The 24,756-nt window shown below is 38.0% G+C and overlaps 1 protein-coding gene across 3 annotated transcripts in view; it reads right to left on the bottom strand.

Moving 5' to 3' along the window:
* The window catches only part of OSBPL3 (oxysterol binding protein-like 3), a 43,857-nt gene extending 20,737 nt beyond the window's left edge, over positions 1 to 23,120 (bottom strand). The window contains exons 1-11 of one of the 3 annotated variants that reach the window (XM_009879535.1): positions 23,028 to 23,120; positions 12,947 to 13,063; positions 12,684 to 12,737; positions 12,357 to 12,470; positions 11,411 to 11,581; positions 7,942 to 8,065; positions 7,143 to 7,246; positions 6,906 to 6,998; positions 6,144 to 6,300; positions 3,627 to 3,757; positions 698 to 805 (exon numbers count right to left, since the gene is read on the bottom strand). In XM_009879535.1, the coding sequence (XP_009877837.1) occupies positions 698 to 805; positions 3,627 to 3,757; positions 6,144 to 6,300; positions 6,906 to 6,998; positions 7,143 to 7,246; positions 7,942 to 8,065; positions 11,411 to 11,581; positions 12,357 to 12,470; positions 12,684 to 12,737; positions 12,947 to 13,063; positions 23,028 to 23,120 (1,266 nt within the window). The remainder of the gene's footprint in view (positions 1 to 697; positions 806 to 3,626; positions 3,758 to 6,143; positions 6,301 to 6,905; positions 6,999 to 7,142; positions 7,247 to 7,941; positions 8,066 to 11,410; positions 11,582 to 12,356; positions 12,471 to 12,683; positions 12,738 to 12,946; positions 13,064 to 23,027) is intronic. The other 2 variants (XM_009879537.1, XM_009879536.1) reach the window with 2 other exon arrangements.
* Positions 23,121 to 24,756: the final 1,636 nt, after the last annotated feature.

Here is a 24,756-nt window from a genome sequence, read left to right as displayed (position 1 = left end):
TCTGTATGAATTGAAACTTAGAAAAATCTATCAGAAGTAACACAGTTCTTGCTTCCCTCACTAGCACCATTAACACCTATATCCTATGACCTATAAATACACCATAGTCACATGCATTCTGCAGCAAGCCAAAAAAATGAACATCAGTATGTCTCAAAATGGCTAACTGGACATGTAGAAGACTCCCTGGCTTCAAAGAAAGCGAAATGGCTGAACGGGCTCTTGTATGTCTCAATGCTTTGATCCTTTCATGGAAATGTCTGACAGTTGTTCTAAACCTTACACGAGCCACACTGGTAGCCAGCGTTCCGAGCCAACAGTATTTTGACAGGCAACAGAAAGAACTACAGAACTTTAAAGTTAACAAGGGAATACGGGGGAGAGAAACAGTAGCATGAGGGCAACAAGGCGGGAGCTCTGTTCATGCTGAACGGGAAGCGGGCAGGAGGCAAGGGAGACCACCAGGAACCAGTAGCAAAAAAGCAATGGAAGTATGCTCAGGAAAACTGCTCACAAGGAAAGTCTTTGAACACAACACATCATCAGAAATTACTCATAACCACGAAAGCAGACTCGTTTTACTAACACAACACACCATAGGGAATACATGAAGAACAAGACAAGATGCAGCTATACAGCACTGTAGATGTAGGGGCTTGAGGAACAGACATCACTGAAGGAGGAAGTCCATACCCACCTTCACCAAATCTGGACTTGATTTTGCATTAGATGCTGAATCAAGGATCATAGATTCGGCATGTATTCTGCGTAACCGGTCTTTAAGATCTGTGTTTTGTGCTATTGCCTGGAATATTTAACAAAAATATTGGGGATATGAAGTTCTCTCAACTATCTTGAACGTGGCTTTATTGTGTAAAAAGGGGTGAAGAGTATTTAAAGTGCAGTATAAAACACCACTATCACGTGATTTTTTTACTGGTTCAGCAAATCATTTATTATAAATGCTTCAAACCTTGTTCATTATCTCTCAAGTTAAAACTATTTTTGTTCAGTGTGAGGGAAAAGACACAGAAATGGAGAAAAAAGGCCAGAAATGACAAGGATATTTCAAGTTACCAGGTTTTGCAAGCTGATTTAATCAGTTATAAATAAATTTTCTGCATCTTTTTTCTTTTCAAGCTCCCTTCTTTCACACCTATCTCCAACCTAGCCTCTCTCAACATTAATTCTTACTCTTGCCACATCCAAAAACATTTGATTTTCCCATCGCCTGGTATACTGACAGTTCCCTTTGCCTTCCACTGATAGAGAAATAAGCCTTAAATTCAGACAGGTACAGGTATAATTTGTGTCCTATCAGCTTATAATGGCAATGATCAGAATAAAAAGCCTCTGCTGCAAACTCATGTTCGTTACATGTTATTTATTCATGCTGGGCACTTCTGATGGACAGATGTCAGTTAGAGTAGACTTGTAGGAAGAGAATGCAACCCTGCCTGCAATGAAAATATCTCTGAAAAGAAAGATTGGGTTACTAATTTTGGAACAATACTGAAGACTTACCGCCCATTTTAGTGATCTGAATCAATACTAGGATGTGGAGAACCCTGCTGTTTACACATCTGCTTTGTCCTACAAATGCTTCTGATTTTGAGAGCAATTTTTGTTGGAAATAGTCTTGAGGGCAGGAAAGACAGTAAGCTCAAACTGATGATAAAGGGGAGAATATAACTTCTGACTTTACATATGTGTGGTCTGAATTCACCACACAGGCATACAGCACTTCTGAGTCAAGCGTTCAAGTGGTCAGCATTGTGCTATCCCCATAACATCAAATAAGTGCAAAAAAGAATTTACACAGCTTTCCTGTAATAGCATTTTCCAATTTTCATTGTTTGCTACAAAGTGTTTTCTTCTTTCTATTGTCTTATTGTCTTACAAAATAAAAATATTGTACTTTTCCCCATTCTATATTTGCTTATCATAGACTGTGTGTAGGTCAAGGATACTACCTTAATGAGGGAGAAGGAGAGGCAGAGATGCTAATTTTGTAGTGTTTTATCCACTTTAAATCTGTTCACTTTTCTACCCCTGCCAGGCTGATGAGATCAAAATGGACTTATGTTTGATAGCTTTCAACCTCTGAGGCTGATTTTTTGTTCCTCATGTACAGAAAACAAACTGAAATGAACAACAACAAACATTAAATAAAAATCATCAACACAGGACTCTTGCAAGGAAGTCTGAGACATAGGTCAAGTTTATCGTATCTGTGTTTCCACATGCCGTCAAAGGAAGCTTATTCCTTTGTCCTACAGGATCTCTGCTGTACAGGGTGAGAAAATTTCTGTTGGCATCATGGCTTTACAGATCTACAGGCTAAGAATAGCTCTCACATGTGTAAACCTCTGCTGAAACTGCCAACGTTCACAGATGACTTCTGAATGGGCTACAAAAGGCTGTTTAAGTATCAGATAAGACCTAAAAGCACGACGTTCAAAAAACATTTAGAGGATGAAGATGGACAACAGAATTTCATTGCTCAGAAAAAAAAAAAATCACGCTGAGTGTCCACTGTGTTCAGAAATCTTAAAATGGATTTTTTGATATAAAATGGTAGGTAAATAACACTGGGAAAACAAAAGTCACCTATTCAAATGTCAAAAGTGGAACATCTGAAAACCAAAACCAAAGAAGTGCAAGTGAACGAGTATAGTTATTATGCAACAGGATTGGGCTTTCTCTAAATACTATGAAGACATCACAGCCTCTAAAGGCATGTTATACACTTAAAAAACTATAACCTTATGCAGCTTTTGTAAAGCAAAGGGAAGTTTTCATACTGAAATAATTCTCAGATTATCTATATCACATTTATCAATGCCAGAGAGTCTCCCCTGCCTCTGATTAGGAATTTGCAAACACTGACATTTTAAGACCATGGTAATAATGGCCCCACTCATTGCTCTGAAATCAGATCACTGTTTGGTTGACACTTTCAAGCATGACTAATCTGAAAGTTCTGGTCTCAACCAATTACAAAAAGCACACCAACCAAAACCCCCACCTTTTTTAAAAGCACAATCCTTTCTCATTTAGAACTCTGCCCTAACACCTCCATTGCTGCTTTTAGACGACTAACAGATAATTAAGGTTGGAACTCAATATAAACAAGTTGTACTTGAATTTGCTTTGCAGTGTTTTGGTGCAGCACAGTGAAGCTCTAATGCAGTAGAAGGGACAGCTGAGTGCTTTCAGCCACTCTCACCTTTATTTTATGCCAAGTCATACAGTGAATACTTGAGTGCTGTTTAGGAAAAGAAAAGGAAAAGGAAACCCGCAACCTACCAGAACCAAGTGATTAAACACTGTATGTTTCAAGACACAGTAGACGTCGTCACAGAGCAGCCCTCTGATTCTTAACATCAAATGATACAGATTATACTATATACCTAAATCAATCTACCAAACTTCAGTGATTTCACAATACCTTTAACGTTTAGGAAAGAGTCTTTGAAAAACACCATATATAATAACTTACTATGATTCAATACTGCAAATTCTAGCACAGAACAGACACTAAAGAAACCAAAATTAACTACTATAAGATTTTAAAGTAGTATCTGATTACAAAAAAGCTTGCTGAACTTCAGCATGTCACTTACAGATGTTAAGGCATTCTTCAAGCCCACTATTTGTGCAGATGGAGATGAGGATGCATCATGCTCCAGCATCTGCTTCAGCTTTTCTCTCTCTGTAGATATGGTGCTGAAAGCTGACCTCAAGGTGAAGTAAACTAGAACCATTTCATAAAAAGTGACAGTTAAAAACAGCTACCAATTGCATACATACCAATTACGTAAAAGTTCAAAGAAACATCATTTATGGTGACGGAAACAAGAATTTAGGTTGAGAGATCCAGGGTGGGTTACTAAAAACAAGTAATATTAATCAAGGTTATAGGGTAGATTTTTTAGTAGGAGAAATGTTTACAGTGAATGCTACTGTGTTGACTATATTAGCCACAGTCAAAATTACTCTGATTATTTGTGACAGATGGCAACAAAGCTAACTAACCACATCTGCTCTTCACTTGCTTTTGTTCCCCAATTAGCTTGAATCTTCAGATGGTCATGACTCTATTCCACATTCCTTTAAGAATTCCAGTGGGGAAGAAGAAAAGAGGGAAGAAAAAAATGAAATAGAAAAAAAAAAAAATCCAAAAAACGGCTATAGGGTTAGTAGTTCCCCACAAGCAAGTCAACTGTGCTGTTGAGTTTTGTTATCTCTTTCCGGGATAAAGAAATTTCAGCTTGTTAGATGATTTAGTGACTCAAAATCAAAGGGTCAGATCCTAAACGTTGTGCATCTTATGCTGCCACTTCTACTCCTTCCTGAGCCAGTATCACCAGCCTGAAACATTTAAATCAGACAACAGATCATGCAATTTTAAAATCACTAGATTTTTAAAGGGGAAATGCACTTTTCTTATTTTTTTACTTTTCAGACATTTAATCTTTTCTTTAACCACAAGGAGTAAAAATTTATTTGAGTGATATTTATTTATGTAGGATTTCAACATTCATCTAACTGGAGAATTAGAGGATTTCTGAGGGCCTAATAAAGCCTTGTAATACAGCCATGAGAACTGCCAATGCAAAAATGTATACATTTACAGGGAAATGGAGATACAAAACCTGAGCATGGATGCATGGAAAGGGCAAAGAACAAGAAATCTCTGATACCTCTTTCTTCTAATAACCCACTCCAAGTTATTCAGAGTAACCATCATCACTTCATCGGCTATTTGTTGTAATCTAATTTACTCTTCTAAGAAAATATTCTTCAGGTATATTTCAACACTGCAAACCATTACCAAAGCTAATTTTCATACTTTAACCTATTTGAAGAAATCTTTATCAGTATCACAGGGGGTGGGGAGGAAGATGTATCCACCATGATCTATTTTGTTAGCCTTTTGTATGCGGATGACATGACCAGAATCTTTGGTGACCTTAAATGTCATTTAATAAGTTGTACTCCAAGTTAAATTTTCAAGAACTATTACATACTAAAGGACTAATGTTGCATTTTATTTAATTTGTATCAAAAGCTAAAGCAATAGTTTTCTTCACTACCCTTTTTTGGAAGTGGTGTGGTATAAAGCAACTTTGGAAAAAAATTCTTTGTACTCTTAATAAAACGATACTGTATTAAATAGTACAAAATCAATTGTCCCCTCAAATGCATGGGTCAATCTAACCAAAATTTCCAACATGGACATTTCAGGTAAGATGATCCCGAGTAGGTGATTTCTTTGCTCTGCTTAATAGCAACTTTTCCAACTGCGTCCCACCCCCACTTCTTTTCTCTTTTGGGAAGCGTACATCTGTTTTGACTATAATTGACTTTATAAAGTTTACTACTTATATACCTTTCTTACATAATGGAATCAAGACACATCAGCACCAGAGGGGAAAAACAAGCGAAGAATGCTTATTGATAACATCAACCATTATCTCGTGCAAAAGGGGACAAAGCCAGTACTTCCAAAAGTCTTTCAGATATAAATGCTTAAGTGCCTCCTCACCAAGATCATTTAAACAATAAAAATGTTTCTGGTGCGAGGGTGATAGAGCAAAGCACTGCTAATGAAAAATGATTTTGAAAGAAGAGACATTTCTCGTCAAGCTGCCCCTCTGGCTGCTTTACATGATTTTACTCTTCTGTATTCACTAAAAATAGGTTACTACCATAGCAACCCTTGCATCACCAACAAATGTTAACTCTGAAATACAGCGAAGCACACCGAATGTACAAACATATATGTGCTCATAGACACACATATGCATGCAAACACAAAAGAGTATAATCTGCTGTTGTGTTTATAGCAAATTATTTTAGGATTTTTACCTTTTGTAAAAAAAATACAATCTAGATTTTGAGCACATAAAACAAAGGACAGTCCTTTATTAAATATAAAAAAAATATTAAAATATGATGATTAAGCCAGTTTTTTTGAATGACTCAAGATCTCAACATTTGCAATTCCTCAAGGAAATTAAAGCAAGGGAGGGCATTTTCTGCTTTTTCTAAACATTAAACAGGAAGCATTCTCAGAAGTCACATCATTATTTAAATTGTGATGATATAAAATCACATACGAAAGACAATTTAATTACCTTTGTGTGCAATGTGAAATAAGTCCTCCTGCATTTTAGTAAATTCTGATGGTGTTTCAGAGCCATCGGAGTAATTTTTCTCCTCTACAAAATCTATTGTAGATAAGTTTGGATTGGAAGCATGCAGTCTCATAGGGGCAGAAAATACTGAAGGCACCTGTAAGGAGAACAGCCATTTGTGATGTTTTTACAAACTGTAAAGAAAATTTTGTTTTATTGTACCCACCTGGGTTACATGTTGAAGACACCAAAAATGGAAAAACTACTGTCAGTTACCAATAGGCTTGGAATGGATGACACCTGGCAAATGAAACCATAGATATAACTTTGCCCAAGATAACATAACTGGAGATTTGGCAAAACTCCAAGAAACAAGCCCACTGAGAACTGCAGCATATGCTATACTGTTTTTCCCCACTTATAAATATCTAATGGCCTCTGGATGCAAATGTGTACAGAACTATCTGGAGGATTTGCAAAAATCTGTACTGATAAAAAACAACACAGCACCACAACCCCTCAAATTGGAAGCAGATTGAAAACCTGGGTAAAACCCATGGCCGGTCTCCTGAAGGTAACAGCACCGATCCTATTGCAGCTATCAATGACAACACATTTGTGTTTTGTCTGATATATTACTACTTAAAATCAGCTAGCACAGGATACTACTTGGAAAGGATTCATATTTCCTAAATTGGTCACACTAAGAAGTGATCAATAACTACGATCTGGAGAAAGACAGGCACTGAAAGGACTGGTTACCTGTAACATTCCTTTAGCCTCTTTCCCAACAACTCTGGATCGCCACCTCCTGTGTGTTCTCTTTTCCTTCTTTGGGCTTTCAAAAGGTCCAACCTTTTAACAACACACAAACCAAAAATAATACAGATTGCCATAAAACTAACAGAGCTAAGAAAAAATACCTTGATCCTTTAGGATTTGGGGTTGTTTTTTGGAATTGCAAGGGAAAACGTTTTTGGTTTTGTTTTTTAAACAAACCTGCATAGCATTTATAGCAGGCGCTGAATATGTCCTGTGAAGAACATCCATGCTCTGTAACAGCTGGTTCATTTCCAGTAAATATGTGTGACAGTTGGAGAGGTCTGTTTTGAACAAGAGAATATTTTCAGTTGCCATAAAGTAACAGACACACTGAAAGTTTTTTTCTTTGTAGGTTAGTCTTATTTTGATTGTAACTAGCTTAAGTTATTCATTGACTAAAAGCACGTTATTAGATGACTGGATAAAAAGCTTCTATCCTTCTATCTTAAAGTTCAAATTCAAAATATTGAAATGCATCTATATAGTGTGTATAATGATAATGTTTTATCCTAGTTGGTTGCAGAAAAATGAGAATAATGTGATAATTACTGAAGATTGGGACTAGTCAGAGCTCCTCATGGTGAGGGTAACAGTGCCATAGGCATCAAGACTGAATTGTACATTCAGAGCTAGCGATGAGGCTTTTCTATATTAGAGCTGAAGTTCACTTGTATGTAGAACTTTACCAAATGAGTATTACACAGACACTACCAACGTGAGGAAGATCTTCATGCTCTTAGGAAAGCATGAAAGCAGAAGATGACTTTGAAGTACGAAGACTTAGTGCTTTATAAATGACTAGCTTTTGGATGCTTCCCTTTTTTGAATACCCAGCTTAAGAAAGTTCAAATCTTGCTACTGAAGGTGATGTTTGTATATAAAAGCAAATGTACTGAAATACATCAGTTCCTTGAAGAAGTCAAGAAAGACTAGGGGAAATATTAGGCTATTTTCAACTTCCTTCAAATATCATTACCTCTTGAGCATTTTTCCATGTCTTCAGAAGACTGTAGCCAAGATGAAATCCTGGACTCATTACTCGAAAAGGAAAATGACAAGTTACCTCCAGCTGACGAATTCTGTTTGGTCAAACTCCCTGCCTGTTCCAAAGAAGAAGTTAATTATTAACAATCAATATTTTAATGTTGTCTGCACAAATTTTGACAACCAACAATTGAGGTTCATGATCAGGGACAAGGACTGAAGGCATCAATAACATGGAGGAAAAAAGTGCATGAACTAAATAAACTAGGTGTACGGTCATTGAGCATAATGTCAGGATATCTAACATAACTGCTGTCCACAAGCAGTAGAAATACTAAAGGAACCATAAAAATTTGTGAAAACTAAATTTTGAAGAAGGGCAAAGTTCTGCATACATTAAGTCAACTTAATACAATTAAAGCACCATATCTGAACAGGACCAAAGTCAGGCATTCTGTTTCTTCTCCATGCTTCCCAAAGAAGCCCCAGAAGTAAGTTAAATGTAACATGCACATATTTCTTAAAGCTATTTTTCAGTGAAGAAAGCAAGATCTACTAGATGCTATTTAAAAATGTTACTCAAGGTTGTATGACTTCAGCACGGATTTGGCTTGACAGGCCTTAATACATGTGTGACCATACACCTCATCTGGGTGTATGACATCATACGACGTCTCTGTCACCATTTTCAAGCTAATCTCATTTTGAGCAGTGCCCACGATCAGATGCTTCAGGAGATGCTGGAAATTCTGTGTAAGAGCTAATTGAGCACTACAATTAAATAGTTTCCAATAGGAAGAAATCTATACCCAATTATTACCAGTTGATTGTGGCCTATAATGCTGTTTCCTTTTCTAACATAACAACAAATAATAGCCATTCAAATGCCTAATTATTTTTAAACCTTTCATCTTTAATAATACCTATGTCAGGAAGCTGCACAAATTAAATGCTTTGTCAACATCTTGTTTAAAATCAGTTTTAAAATGTTTCATCCTAAGTGCCATTACATGACCAGTTTATCAGTTATTAGAAAAGCTGACTTATTCGTTTGGCTCTTCTCTGAAGCATACACTTTACAAACTTTGTTCTCTCTTGCTCACCTTATATCAAAACTTAGGTAGTACTAGTTTTAAATCTATTCGTAGGAAACATTGTCTACATCTCAGTCAGTTGTAGTCTTCTTAGTTAGTCTTTTTAAATTTACAATATAAGCTCCAACTTGACTTGCAGAGTAAAATAAAATACACTACGCATGTGATGTCATTCAGTACTGCATCAGCTTATACAGTCAGTATACAATAGTAGTAAGCATGAATAAGCACGCTTATTTTTAAATTAAATAAATCAACATAGTGTAGCTGTCTTATTCCTACATAAAGTGTACGAACTTTAGTAATCTATATATGTATATCCCAATAATAATCTCAGAACCTTTAAAAGCACAAGTAAACTGAATTTAAAGATGAGTAATTGTATTGGCATTTTGTGAACAAATCCCACATTTATCTCTTCAGAACTCTATCTCATATAAACAACTTTTCCAGAACTCATATACATGAGGGGCATGTGCAGGAGGGAAGAAGTAGGCATTGCCAAGAAACAGGCAAGAGAGAGTTTGTGTAGCTCCAGTTGGCGTAACTTTGCTTTCGGTCAGCACAGCTAAGGTTTAGAATCCAACCATTCCACATAAACATATGTAGATAGGTACACTTCCCTCCTAACAACAACAAAAAAACAGATGTGAAAACCAATCAAGTGTTTCTAAAAGCAAATAAAACGCAATGCAAAGTTTGCTCAATATATTTTTCTCAAAACAACTTACACTGCTGGATTGATATCAACTAACATCAAACTAGGACTGGTGTAAATTGGCAAACTTCCACTTAGCTTCAGTAGAGCTAAGGTGATTAACTACAGCTTAAGAACTATCCCCTTCTATTTTTCACATGAAAATAAGTAGGGCTTCTTTGCAGTGCAAATCTGGATTAATAAATTAGAAGTGAATTAAAGTCTTTCACGCCAAAGAAGAATTGGTTAGTTTCCTGACAGTGAGCACAGAATGTAGATATGCTGGTCATATTATTTTTTTTTTTTTTTTTTGAGAGCACAGGCATGGGTATGGGCATGGGTATATCATGGGCTCTGCAACGTTCCACTTTTGCCCTCAATATTCTTCTTCCCTTCTATCCCCGCTGTCTTTTGGGAGAAAAGAACTAAACGGCCCCAGGAGGTTTGCCATTTCCTTGCAGACCCAGCCTCAGAAGAGCAGGCTGTCGGAGCCACAGAGGTGCTGGCACCGCAGAAAGCATGCAGACAGCTCTGCAGAACAGCCCTGTTACTGCGGGGTGAGTTACTGTTCTTTCAGCTGTCCTTTCACACAGATCCTCTCCCTCTCAACCGCTAGCAAAAAGCTGTTCAGGCACAGGTTTATGTTGTGTAAAACTTATACTCAGTTACAGGATAGTCCTACCAAAGTGCTGAACTGCAGGTATTGGGAAACAAGCCCACTCAGATCATACGGCAATATAGCCAGGGAAAAGAAAACCCTAATTATGAGGATAACAGGTGATTGCTGCTTAGGAGACACTCTGGAGTTGAGAGAAGCGGAGAGCCATTTCAGTTTTAGTAAGTAACACAGTATTGCTAAAAAAGGCATTATTCTCAAAAGAGATCACTGGTTCTAAACTGGAGCAGAAGAGCTTCTTTGGGTGAATGTCAGCCAGTCAATGTGCAGACTGCTAAAGGCACAGAGGTTGTGTTCAGGCACAGAACATAATCACCCTTCTGCAAGACTGCATCGAAGAGGTCAGTTATGGTGCCGGATTGAGCATTTGTCAGGTCATTTGTGAAACCAACAGTCACAGATTTTACCTAAAGAGAAGCACATTGCTGACTGGACCTTTCCAGACCCCATACCCACCTGCAGCATGGTCCCTGGATTGACCTGAATTATGCTTCTACCTCAGTTAAAAAAATAAATACTGGCCACAGCTGATGGCTCTTAGATAATTCCTATATACTCCTCAGGTAAGCACAGTCAGATTCATTAGTGTAAAAGGGGAGAGGTTTTATTAGCAAAAGGAGAAATGAAAAAATGCTAAACAGAAAAAACCACCCTACCTGAGTGCTCTTCTGTGACTCAGACTAATATTCACCAGCACATATCAGACAAATACGTCTCAAAAATTATGAGGATTCTAACTCAATATGAAGTTTTAAAAATCATCATGAAAATATAATTTACTGCATTAAAATAATGGGACAATACTATAAAATTTAACAGCATCATAGAGAAAATTGCTTGGGAGTAAATCAATAAATATCATTTTCCTCTTGACATTTTAGATCATAACTTAAACCTCACCACAAACTTCCACTATGCTCTTTACTTAATAAAAACAAATCAGACTAATTTAATCCCTGATGAAAGCTCATTATTTATAAATCATAAGTATTACCTTTCTACCCAGAGCAGAATCACAGAAACCAGGGACAGAGTCTGCAGTAGCAGACACAGGGAAGAAAAGATTATTGACGTCATGAGGAAACATGGAGATTTCATTCTGACGGTACATTCTGTGATGACGAAGTTTTGCTACCCATTCATCAAACAGCTCCTGGGATTTCACCTACAAAAAAATTCAGGGTTTATAAAGCTGACTTTCAAAATCACTAACCCAGAAACTAAAGTATTTTGTGCTCATTAGACAGCTAGCCTGGCTGACCTTTATTGGAAAAGTTTTTCTAAAATTGGAAAGTTTTTCTAATGATACTCCTACTAAAATGCATACTGTACCAGCTTAAGCATGACAGAAAATTAATCACAGGATAAAGTCAAGAAAAAGAGAAACTTCAATCACTACAGTTATGACTTCCAATGCAGAAGACAATACTTAGCAACTTCTAGATGGAAAAAAACCCCAATATAAATAATAAAAAAAATATTTGTTATTTCTTAATTGCCATTTTTAAGTTTTACCTAACCACAAATAGAAATTTGATTTTGGTGATGTATTTTAAAACAATTTATTCAAAAAGAATAGATAAATCTACACATTTGACTGAAGAAAATACTTCCTATAGATAAGACAATGAGCAAGATACAACTACTGAAAATAAAAGCACTTGTGCAACAAGTGCATACCCTTTGCTGAAAAAAGTGCTGGGTGAAGAGTGCTGCTAAACATGAGCCATGTTCAAAGTTTCTATTTAGTCCAGCAATACTGACTCGGGAACAGTACAATAAGGCCTCTCAAGGTATAAAGTGTAACACAATATGCCGACGCTAAGAAGTAAGTTATTAGTATAACTAACAGACCTCCTACTATGAAAAAAAATAAGGTCTCCACCATACACAGCTGATGTTATTTTGGGAGCAAGGTTATAACAATCTTGAAGACCTACCTTCAGATGGTATATCTGCTCTTCTGTATCCAAATCTATACATTTCGTTGATTTCTTTACAGACATGACAGAAAGTCCAACATCAATGCAGCCGTGTATCTTCCCTCTCTCTATCTGCAAAAAAAAAGTAAAAAGAATACAATCACTCGAGAATAAAGCAAAAGGATAGATATTACCTGCTGAAACCATCATTTTCCCCCCTTCAACCTTACTGTTTAGAACCACTGAAACTCTATTTCCCATTGCCAACAGTATGGAATTATTGTTATTTTGGGTAAAATAGTGTTGTTACCTTATAATAGCCTTAAAGGGTTTCAGATCACTTACATCAGCTTGGCATTTAGAATACTTCAAAATCCCTCTGTCCAAAAAGAAGTATCTCTGTAACCGGAAAGACAGAGAATTAAAAACAAACAAACCCAAACCAAACAAACAAAACACCACAAAAAAACCCTAACAAAAACGCACCACCCCCCCATTTATTTGGAGAACACTTTCTCTGCTCTTAAGTAATCTATTTTCCACAAAACTACACCAAGCAAGGCCCACTCACATGACATCAGGCTTTCAGCTACACATTCCTTTCCTACCTTGTGCCAGCCCTTCAAAGGCCATTTCCTCTTTTTCAGCAAGCAGCCCTCCTGCTTCTGTGGCTCCTGGGTACAATTCATTGCTCCCCGGAGTCCTTCTACAATTTCCCAGCTGTCCTGCTTGAATAGAAAATCCAAATCTAGATCTTATTTCTTCCAAAGAACAGATTAAGAGAGATTCAAGAGGTTGAAGGCTATAAGTAAAAAAACCCCAAATTATATTGAAATCTAACCTTAGATCCATCTTTACACTTTGCTATGCATCTTCCAAGAGACAAGATTCTTTTTTATTTTAATAGAAACAATACAAATGAAACAAAACACTATTTTATAACACGTTTCTTCATTGAATGTACTGTCCTTACCAGAATTTTATATGTATATTTTTCGGTACATACATACACACAGTGTATAGCCACAGCCTAGTCACAGTTTAGCATAAAAAACCTTCTACCATCACAGGCAGAAACAGCCTATGTTAAAAGGATCTGTTTTATAGCTTATGAAGCAGAAATAAAAGACATCAAAAATGAAGACAATTTCTGTAAAACCATTTTGCCCATATTCAGTAACTCAAGATTTTGTGTTTGGTGTTAATTGCAGCCTTCCTAAAGTAAAATTAATAAAATAAAATAAAATAAAATAAAATAAAATAAAATAAAATAGCCAGGGAAGTGACTCAAGTCACTATGAGGAGCAAGACATAAAGGGAGAGTACAAGAAAAATAAAACCCATCATTCATCAGATACACCTCTAATTAAAAGAGGATCTCTCTTTTTTTGCCATCAGGAACTCTTAAATGAAAGACCCTGCAGCAGCATAACAGAGAAAAGAATAAAACTCATAGTATTTTTACAGTTCTGATTTATGGAACAACTGCTAATGACAATGTAACATGAGCTTCAAGATTTCTGATCAGCGATCTCGTGAATTATTTACTGCCAGCTACGACAGGATTTGACAGATCAAGAATTATGAACAACTGATGGGAAATGGCATGTGCTAGTACCATCCTGATATATTTGAAAAAGACAAAGAGTACTTTAATGTATAGAATTTAATGACAAGAAAGGACCAGTATGAAACACTTTGGGAAAAACAGAATTATACCAGGTAGGTAAGTATTTATGGTCCTCCCTATAAGATACATAGGGAAGTATTCCCCAAAAGATCTTTACTGATTAAAAAAATCTTGAAAACAAAATCAAAACAAAAATCATCAAGAGTGCTAGTTGTGCTGTATTGGGTTTGTGTGGCAAGGTTTTGGTAGCAGGGGGGCTACAGGGGAAGCTAGAAGCTGCCAGAAGCTTCTCCTTTGTCCAATAGAGCCAATGCCAGCCAGCTCCAAGACAGACCCACCGCTGGCCAAAGCTGAGCCCATCAGCTATGGAGGTAGCGGCTCTGGGAGAACATATTTAAGAAGGGGAAAAAAAGAAACCCAAACCCAAACGGGGCAGCAGCAGCCAAAGAGAGGAGTGAGAATATGTGAGAGGAACAACTCTGCAGACACCAAGGCCAGTGAAGAAGGAGCGGGAGGAGGTGCTCCAGGCGCCGGAGCAGAGATTCCCCTGCAGCCCACAGTGAAGACCACGGTGAGGCAGGCTGTCCCTTTGCAGCCCATGGAGGTCCACACTTGGAACTGACCCCAACCACATTCCCCGCCGCCCTGCAGGGGGAGGAGGTAGAGAAATCAGGAGTGAAGCCGAGCCTGGGAAGAAGGGAAAGGGGGGAGGGAAAGTGTTTTTAAGATTTGAGTTTATTTCTCATTATCCTACTCTACTTTGATTGGTAATAAATTAAATTAATTTTTCCCCAAGTCCAGTCTGTTTTGCCTGTGACAGTAATTCTGACTGATCTCCCTGCCCTTATCTCAATTTATGAGCCTTTTGCTATGTTTTCTCTCCCCTCTCCAGTTGAGGAGGGGGAGCGATAGAGTGGCTTTGGTGGGCAGCTGGCGTCGAGCCAGGGTCAACCCACCACATATGCTCATTTATCCATCTCCAGAATCCTTAAAATTTGCCCCTAGAAACCTAGAAAAAAAAAATTACATCAGGTAATACGCTCATTACTTGAGTAACAAGGCATAATGGCAAACCACCTTCACAAAGACATTCACTAAACAACTTAAGGAATGTGATCTCTTATTCCACTACGTTACGGGTGGCATTCCACTATTTTGTTATTATTTTCCTTGCATTGGACTTCACGGAACAAACATGGAAACCTGTGCTGCTTCCCTAGCTTGAGTTCCCTCTGCCAGCACTACACAACAGGCTGCAAGCAGTAGAAATGTGGGGCTGAGCAGCTCCAGTCATTCAACACCCTACAGACCACCCAATGATGTTTTACTACCCGAAGGTAAAACTGCAGTTTTCCTAACCGAAATTGTTATCAGGACACACATTTTGTGCCCCTACAGATTTGGGTTTTACCCTTGTCAGTTTTGTAACAAGTAGTTTCTTTCCTCCTTCCAGTTTGAGAGATATTTTGACAGCTACTTATACTATTATTTCTAACCAGTTATCATGTAATCATATTTTCCCTATTGAAAACCAGAAGTTACACTCCTTATTCTTTAATTTTATTTTTACTGCTTTAGGACTCACTTAAAATTCTCAATAATCATGAACCCTTTCCTGCTTTGGGGTAAATTCCTATGATACCAGATCAGGGAATAGAGAAGTTACTCATGGGTATCATGAGTGGGCGGGCTGAAGGCAGAGCAGAAGGCCTCCTGGGCTGTCTCCAACACATCACTCTAACACCAGCTGCAGCAGCGCAGGCTCTGCTGCTAGAGACCAACAGCACCGGATTTTCACAGGGTGAAGCTGGCAGAGGATGAAGCAGAGAGCCAGCCTGTGCCCATGCAAGGACAATTAGCTATGGCTTGCAGTTTGACAGCTACTCAAGTACAAAGGCAGCTCTAAGCCTCCACAATTGAGGACCTTTTTCCCCTCTTTTTTTTCCCACAGAACATTCCAGTTGAATGATCCGTCATTATGCTCCATGATGACAGAGGGCAGCCTCTTTAAATATCATCAAATATAGTGTAATGCTACAATTTACATTAACTAAATAACCGCTGAACTTACTGCTGCTTAAATGTCCACCTGTGGATAAAATCTCATCTCAGAAAATATGATCTACTAAACAAGCCAACATAAAAAATAACCACGACATTAACTGATTTCAAATTGGGGACTTGGAAAAAGGTAAACAGTTAAAAAAGTGAGAAACCTGACAGAACTAGTGAAAAATAATTCTAATTAAGAACTACCAGGAGTACCTGCAATGTGAAAAAAATTCTGTGTTTATGTTTTTGTTTCTTTCTTCTTGAAATTAGCCAGAAGAGCTTAAATCTATTTTGCCTGATCACTAAGCAAGCTATTTCCCTTGCCTTAGCTGAAATATATTAAACTTCAGTACACAAACACATACCTTTTCCACTGAGAATTAACCTGATAACAGTCAAGACCAGTGAACAGCAGTTCTTTTTAAATATTCCAGTGTTAAACCTAACGAAGCAACTTCCTTGAACTTTGGATCAAGTTCTCACAGACTTTGGTCAAGCTTAAACACAGTACATGGTTGATAGAGTGGTCTGCTTGCAGGAGACAAGCACAAATTTGAGCATGTGAAAAACACAAGAATCCAGATTCACCTTTCTACAAGCTTAGAAAGAAAGGGACTGCTGAAGCGAGACAGACTTAATACTGCATTTGGCATATGAGGTGAAGGGAAGGTAGCAGCTGAGAAATAGTTCAGTCAATTGAACCCATCCGGAATATACATAGTGTTAAATAGTTTTGGTAAAACGTTCAAATACAGAGCACATCCTGGCCTGCATTACAACTCCAATTTTGTCTGGACCTCTCTTGCAGTCCAGGCACAACCTGTCTCCCATGCTCCTGTAGGAGAGCCACATTTCTCACTGTTGTTCTGGTCACTGAGGTGGCCAAGAAAGTGCCTCAAAAGTGTGAAAATAGGAAGAAAAGCTGAAGTAGAAACATTTCTTCCCGTTGAGCAGGCCCAATGGCCTGACAAAGCTCAGGTGAAGGCAAGTCTCTTACATTTCTGCCCTGGGAACTTCACACTTCAATTGCAAACTTTACGTAAAGGTAGCTTTAGTTAGATTAGAAATGGATCCTTTTAAAAGCACAAGACTATTTACTCAACAAAGTTACCCAAGAAAAGGCAAGGAATAACTCAGAAAATTATCCAGAACTGCTGGATATATGCATGGTACAACACTGCAGTGACAGCATCTGGTCCTCTTCTACATACATCTGTCCAGAAGAGTCCAACCTTTCCCACTTGAATGCCCAAACTTCCACATTTTTCAAAATACTGCTGCTGTGACTCATTTTGGATCCATTCACTCTTGACCCAGACCCTACAGGATCTTGATGGGTATTTTGTTTGCGAGAGATCTGACATCTCATTTAATGAGGGAAAAGCGTCTGTTGGCTATTGCTGAGAGCAGCTGCAGAAGCAAAAGAAAACTGCTTACTCTCCAAAATGAAGGCAAATGAATCAAGCTGGTCGGTTATCAACTGTTCTCATCTGTCTGAAATAGCAGAGGAGCAAATTGGAGATACAGGATTTCCTGAAAGCTACTGGAAGCATTCAGATTATGTTCCATTTTGCTGATTCTTATCCCATGACAGGGAACTAAAAGATATACCCCAAAACTATAGCGTTAAATTTAAAAAAAAAAACAAAAACCAAACAAACCAACAGCCGTCCCTGTCCCGTCCCGTCCCGTCCCCCCAAAAAAAACCCCAAACAAACAACAACAAACCTCCCAGCTGAATGGCACCAACAATTCTAGCAGAAGCCTGATGCCCAGATTGGTAGTGTCTTAAGGTTATGACACTACGAAAGATCTTATATCATTATGAGCCAATGTCTGCACAAAATGATCAACAATGCATTTGCTGCCCAGGCACAAATTTCACTTGAGGCTTAGTGAGGAACATAGTCTTTACTCTTCTCAGATCCGAAGGTGCTCATTTCAGATCAGCACTGGAAATTCACCCTGTAATTGCGACTTGGCTTATACCTGCTCTGTGGCTGAGAAAACAAAAGCATGCACTTTGATCTTCAGAGACAAGTCCATCATTAGATAACTGCAGTAATTTTCTTTATTTAATAAAATAAAATCCTTCTCATTTTCTGTAATATTCTGTACCATACAGCTCCTCAAGGCAAATTATTTCAGGAGAAAGAATGAAGTAATGAGTTCAAACAGCTCTCAGACTGATGCTTGCACTTGCAGCTCCCTGAACAAAACAGATGACAGTGCCAGACTTTCTTCCAGTGTAAAACGCAGCCAGTTGTACCGAATATTTTAAAGTGCCAAAAATAGAAACCCGCTTTGTGGAGGATAAGGGTTGGCATCAGCTGCAACTAAAGCATTTGTTACGGTTCATAAAATTGGCAGAAATGATTTAATTTTCTTTTTAAGAACATGAGGTTTTTTTAAGCAGCTCTTCTGACATAAAGCTTTTCCCTACTGAATCTATTTTAAAAGTTAGTTAACATATTAGACTTAAAAATAACTACTACAATATATCTTCTTTTGATCACAGGTCAATTTAAATTTAAAGAGGTTCAACACCAGTTTTCCTTCCTCAGAAAACACAGTTTCAGTTGTGGCTTTGTGGAAGACATCCCTTTCCATGACTGAAGGAGAGAGGCAGAGAAAAGCAGAGGTGAGATGTGGCAGTAGACTCCAACCTGCTATGGGGCTTCAAGCCAAAGGTGAACTTAGTGGAATAGGATGAACTGTTAGCGTCTTCAGTTCACACTGCAAATGTGTTGCATTTGGCAGAAAAAGGGCACCAAGTTTAGCAAAGGAAGGAGCGGGCCTCTCCAAGTCCTGTAGCCCTCCTTAAGTCAACTCTTTTTTTGGCAGAGCAGTCCATCTTCTGCATCACAGGACACTACTTATGCTCTACACCACCGACACATGTTGCTCTGTGGGGAGCAATAACTAAATTTTAATGGACACAGCAGCCTTGTACCACGGGCATTCCATACCCCCATCTCAGGTAGCTTCTTATTATTCGGTGCTAGTGTGTACCTGCAACAGAGTCTGTGCCTAGGAAATCAGAGAGACTCAAAACTCAGATCCCACTGTTTTGAGGAAAAACAAATGAACTGTCCAGGTCCTTTCCCCTGTGCATTTCAGAATGTCTTTCTATTTAATCAGGTTAAAAGAACTGCTGTGTCAGATCAGCAGTACAGAGAAAAGCACCTGTCAGGCAGATCTGTCATTAACCTACAATGAACGTAGCTCTGAAGGTCCTCGAGAGAGGCGCAAGTGTTTGAAGGGAGGAATAAGGAGCTTTCCATGGAGCTGAATGGTGGAAAGGATATCAAAATAATAGCACTTCACTCCCCAATTTGCACAGCATATGGCAAAATTATTTAAACTTACATGATACTATTAATAAAAAAGTATCAATAGCAGTGTTGCATTTTACTTTTCTACCAGGGCATTGCCAAAAAGAAAAAAAAATAAAAAATCTGTGCTACCTTTTAGATTAGGGGATTTTTAACAGATTCATAGAACTTTAGATTGCTGCTGTCTTCTTAATAGGACACCTAAAGTGCTGTCATTTAAACTAACATGCAGATGAAAAGGGCAAACGGTGGCATCACTCATCCCCAGCCTTGTAAGGCCTAAGTAGGTGGATATTAGTAGGGACGGACTGCAAAGCTCCAATTTACCAATACAAGAGGCTGAGTAAGAAAAGAAGCAACTAATGACATAAACAAAACTACTTGATCAGGTGTGACAAAAAATACTCTGTGGGAAGGGGGGAGCAAAAGGACAGGACACAAGAAAGGTCTCAACATCCTCACTGACCAACAATCTAGATTTTATATATATGCTATACTAAGTGGTTTACACCACTAAAGAAAGGGTCTATCTAGCAAGGTAAAGATCTTTATAATCTGCAAGACCAGAGCCTACTAGGGAACAGGAACAAGAAGAAGATATCCATTCCTCACCCAAAGCACTGCTGTGTCCAGGCCAGTGAGTCTTGCAGAGTACTGTTGCTGTCAGACCTAACAGTCCCTTTTTCCACATGCAGCACAGAAGACTATATCTAACAAAACATAATGCTTCCATCACAAAATATAATTAACAAATACATTAAAAAAAACATAAGGGAAAATGACCCACAGGAGTTATTTTCAAGTAAATACAACGAGTGCATACTGTACAGGATATTTAAATCTTCCGTTTTCCCCGGTAAAACAGTTTGTTCTGTAAACTACAAGACAACTTCAGTGTGAGAAAACACCATGTGAAAAACACCAAAAAACACCAGGAAATTAAGGAAGGAACAGCAATACACAGCCATGCACATAAACACTGACAATGCCAAAAGAAACTGTAATTTAGATTTTTTTATTTTTTATTTCTAAATTTTGCTACTTTGAAGGAACACCTCTAGATCACTTCAGCAGATGCAAAGTCATAGGATAAGCTAGAAAGTTATTGCACTTGATAAAGAAGGGAATAGAGAAATTATTAAAGTATTCTTTACAAATATTAGAAATTCCTATTTAAAAATAAAAATATCAGAAGACCAGTGGAACCTTAAAAAGCATATGTAATTTTTGAAAAACATGTCTGTAAATTTTCAGACTGTATAGAAAAAGCAAACAAGCAGAGCTTCTAGCTCTGCTTAGTGATCATTTCCAAGCATATAACAAGTCACACAAACTTCCCAACTTCTTTGGGCTTGCCTCTATCATTACTCCCTGAAAACATGGACAGTCAACCGACCTGTGTAAGTTCCCCACGTGCAAAAGTATACTGTTACTTACTTGGTATTGCAATGATTGACCATGAAAAGATTAATACTGAAACACTGATCAAAGAGGAGATACTTAACACAATGCCCCAGATTATCACAAAGAAATATCAACTGTATCACCCTTCAATATTACATTGGGAAACAACCTACTTTATACCTCCATTTAGCTTGACCTGATAGGTGTATGAGGCACTCTACCATCTGCCTGAATATAATGAATCAGCACAGCTGTACCAGGAACACAAATAAAACACCAAGTTCCGTCTCTCACCTTTGTTAGGTACACTTTCCATTTTTGTACAACGATCAAAGACTAAAACATTGGGGATTGACAAGATGGCATTAAACCTCACTGAATTATTCCTTTTCTCCAAAGAGAGAAGGTGAGAACAAAATGAGTAAGAAATGGGACCTGCTGATAATAGTATCAAAAGCCTGAGCTACCCAACAGATTTGATCATGTTAAATGGCAGTACGCAAGGTTTTTGCAGAAATTGCTTCTGCATAAGTATGCCTGCTTACACTGGCTGTGTAACACACCAGTGGATTTAGTCATGCTCATGTAAATCTCATTATTTAAATACTACATGATAACATTTGATAGACATGAACTGTTGAAACAGACAAGACCAAATTTTTTAAATTACCCTTTTTAAAGGATATAAAAAATGTTGCAGAAAAACAAAAAAGGCATCCTAAACCAAGGATTTCTTTGCTCAGCATACTAGAAACACACAGCATCTCTTACAAGCACAGCACTTTAAAAGGCATAAATTGTTCAGAGATTTGTCTGCTTCGCCAGTTGTATGTACAGGGCCAGAAGTCTCAGAAAAGCAGGTGCTATTTCAAAACACAGCTGAGGTCTCCAAAGCTTTTGGCGGATTGGGATGCTAAATTCCAACTAAAATTTGAACCTGAGGCAGCTTCAAGAGCTCCACTAAGCCAGCATTTGTACAAACAAAAGTTTATGTTGAGCAGTCTATGTCGATATGGACCTGTTGGAGCGGGTGCAGAGGAGGGCCACGAAGATGATCAGAGGGCTGGAGCACCTCTCCTATGAGGAGAGGCTGAGAGAGTTGGGGTGGTTCAGCCTGGAGAAGAAAAGGCTCCGAGGAGACCTTACAGCAGCCTTCCAGTACCTAAAGGGGAAACTATAGGAAAGATGGGGAGGGACTTTTTATCAGGGAGTGTAGTGACAGGAAGAGGGATAACGGTTTTAAACTGAAAGAGGATAGATTTAGATTAGATATTAGGAAGAAATTCTTTACTCTGAGGGTGGTGAGGCACTGGAACAAGTTGCCCAGGGAAGTTGTGGATGCCCCATCCCTGGAGGTGTTCAAGGCCAGGCTGGATGGGCCTTTGAGCAACCTGGTCTAATGGGAGATGTCCCTGCCCATGGCAGGGGGGTTGGAACTAGGTGATCTTTAAGGTCTCTTCCAACTCTAACCATTCTATGATTCTATGGTATTGCTCATGATTTTGCAAGCATGGATGGAGTGTGTTTAAGTTTAAATCTCAGTGTGCCTGCAAGTCAATGTTTCTTCCCCACAAAGAAAAGCTGCCTTCAGCGGTCTCACTTGTCAGGTGCAAACACTCATAGATACGTCTTTTGAAACTGTAAGGTTTAAAGAATAGCATAATTTCTGCAGAAAACAAAGCATCCTTTGCATTAGGCAGCCAGATGCATCATGTTACAGAAATACTTATTTTCATAATTACAGTCCTACAGCAACAACCAGCACACACAGGCATTCACAGGCACTTTTTCATTGTCAAAGAGGCCCTATGTCAAGTTTCAGAAAAGTGTGTTCTCTTTCACACATGTACACACACCTTCCCCTAGAAATTTGAAATAAGCAGAGCAGTTACAAAATATTCTACCACAGAAGTGGTATCTTACAGAGAAGATTTGGGATTTCAGGATCAAACCACTAAGACCAAGCTGCTATGGCAGCAATGTTTCACTATAAAGACACCATACATACAATTTGATAGAAATTCAAAGTCACTGTTAGCATTCCAGTTTTACAAGTGCCCGCTATTCAATTATGTGTGTTTACTGCATTTGACTCAAAACAAGATGCTGCTAACAACAAAAAAAGAAAAGAAAGTAAGGACAACACAGAAGTGATGAAATAAACAAGTAACAGGAAAACAGAGTTTGAGAGATTCACCGATATTCAAGAGCAAAAGTAACAGCCAATCTTCGTAATGCTTTCAGTTTGGTTAAAAAAGTTTGCATTACCTGTCGACTTCCCTGCTTGGAGGAGCAGCTACTAGTACTTCTTGAAGGAGACAACATTTTCTGGGATACACCAAAGCTTTTTTCTTCACTCATGATCCAGTATCATTTGTTTCACATAAGCTCACTTAGAACACCATTACAAGATAATTTAGAAAATGTGTTGGAAGACTCCTGAGAGAAATGCAGAACTCATCCTTTACCCAAATGCAGTCCAGAGGCATGATCTGCATCCCATGGAAATTCCTGAAAGGAAAAAGAGAAACAAAAAGCCAAGTTATCAGATGCTGTCTCTTACTGCCATCCTGTAGCATGAATTATAATAAAGCCTTTGGTAATAGAAGCTGACTGCGTTCCTGTACATTATTAGAAATTAATTCAACAATCACTTTAAGACAAATTTTCAAGTCTCAAACAGGAACAATATGAATTCTGGATGCTACACGCATGTTTTAATTTTCACTATTTATTCAGACGATAAAGTACAGTATCAAGCATCATTTTAAAGATTTAAATTCATTTAAAAAATAATAAAGACACACATAGAGTATAATAAATATCTATATAAAATGGACCAAAACAGCCTGAAAATAAGAAGAAAGCATCTAATAAAATGTCTCACAAAAAGGATGGTGAGTAATCAAAAAAATACTTCTTTTTCCCAGTTCTTTAATAATTTTAAAAAGTAAGCATGGTTTCGGGTTGTAAGGGAAAAAAATAAGTGTCTCTCTATAAAAGAGCAATACATAAAACTAGTGAGCATGCAAACTCAGCTGCATAGAGCTGTGCATAACCTTAAGTAGGCCTTTGTGAGAAAGTTGTAACTATTGTCACATCAGTTGTCTCAGTCAGTGACTGGAAGAATAATGAACAGTCTGTTTAATAACAGTGCTGTTTGCAGCATATGCAAATAAAAGCCATGCCAGAAACTCCCCATAATGGATTTCCAGTGTGGAAGAGTTGTCATGGTAACCGCATTTTTTTTTTAAAACCAAACAGAGGACATAACAAAAGGGTGATACCTTCCAAAACTTGGGGTTGTTGGAGAAGCTTTATAGGGGTGTATCACTTCAGATTTTATTGTCTCGGGTAAGGAATTTGCACATTAGGAACAGGGCAGGAACCACCACTAAAGAAGGTAAGGAAGTTTCCACAAAGAGAGGAGAAATATCATTGGTGAAACAAGGAGGCACTACTTCACAATGCCCTTGCTTGCACTGCCAGAACAGTCCTGAACTGAAATCACTGGTTATTGAAATTTGCCATTAATTTTTTTCTTGAAGAAGCTTAAAAACCTCTTCAGCAGCATTTTCAGATCCCTAGTAAAACACTTTGTGTATTTTAAAAATTCATTTCCCTTAAAAAAAACCCAAACCAAAAACCACAGACAAACAAATGAACAACAACAAAAAAACCACAAAAAATACCCAAACAAAAAACAAATAAAACCAGGTGGTATATTTAAGATGTTTAAGATGAAGAGACACTATTCTGTAGAAAACCTCTCTCCCTACTGCCGTAAGTCTGAACTATCCAATTTCCAAACGGAGACCTTCTCGTACCTACAGTGCCTCTGTGGCAATACAGCGTGCTGTAACTTTTCAACCAACGTGCCCTCTTTTCACCTGAAACAAGGTCTCTTTCTTCACAGCGTTTACCTTACCTAGTTACTCAATTACGCCCAGAGCAAATTTGTGCTCAGCACCAATAATGAAACAGCCCCAGTCTCCAA

This window comes from Charadrius vociferus, unplaced genomic scaffold, assembly GCF_000708025.1.
Source record: "Charadrius vociferus isolate BGI_N301 unplaced genomic scaffold, ASM70802v2 scaffold262, whole genome shotgun sequence".
NCBI classification, from domain to species: domain Eukaryota; kingdom Metazoa; phylum Chordata; class Aves; order Charadriiformes; family Charadriidae; genus Charadrius; species Charadrius vociferus.
Note: the sequence above shows the minus strand (reverse complement) of the source record. Positions and strands in the feature narration are given on the sequence as shown.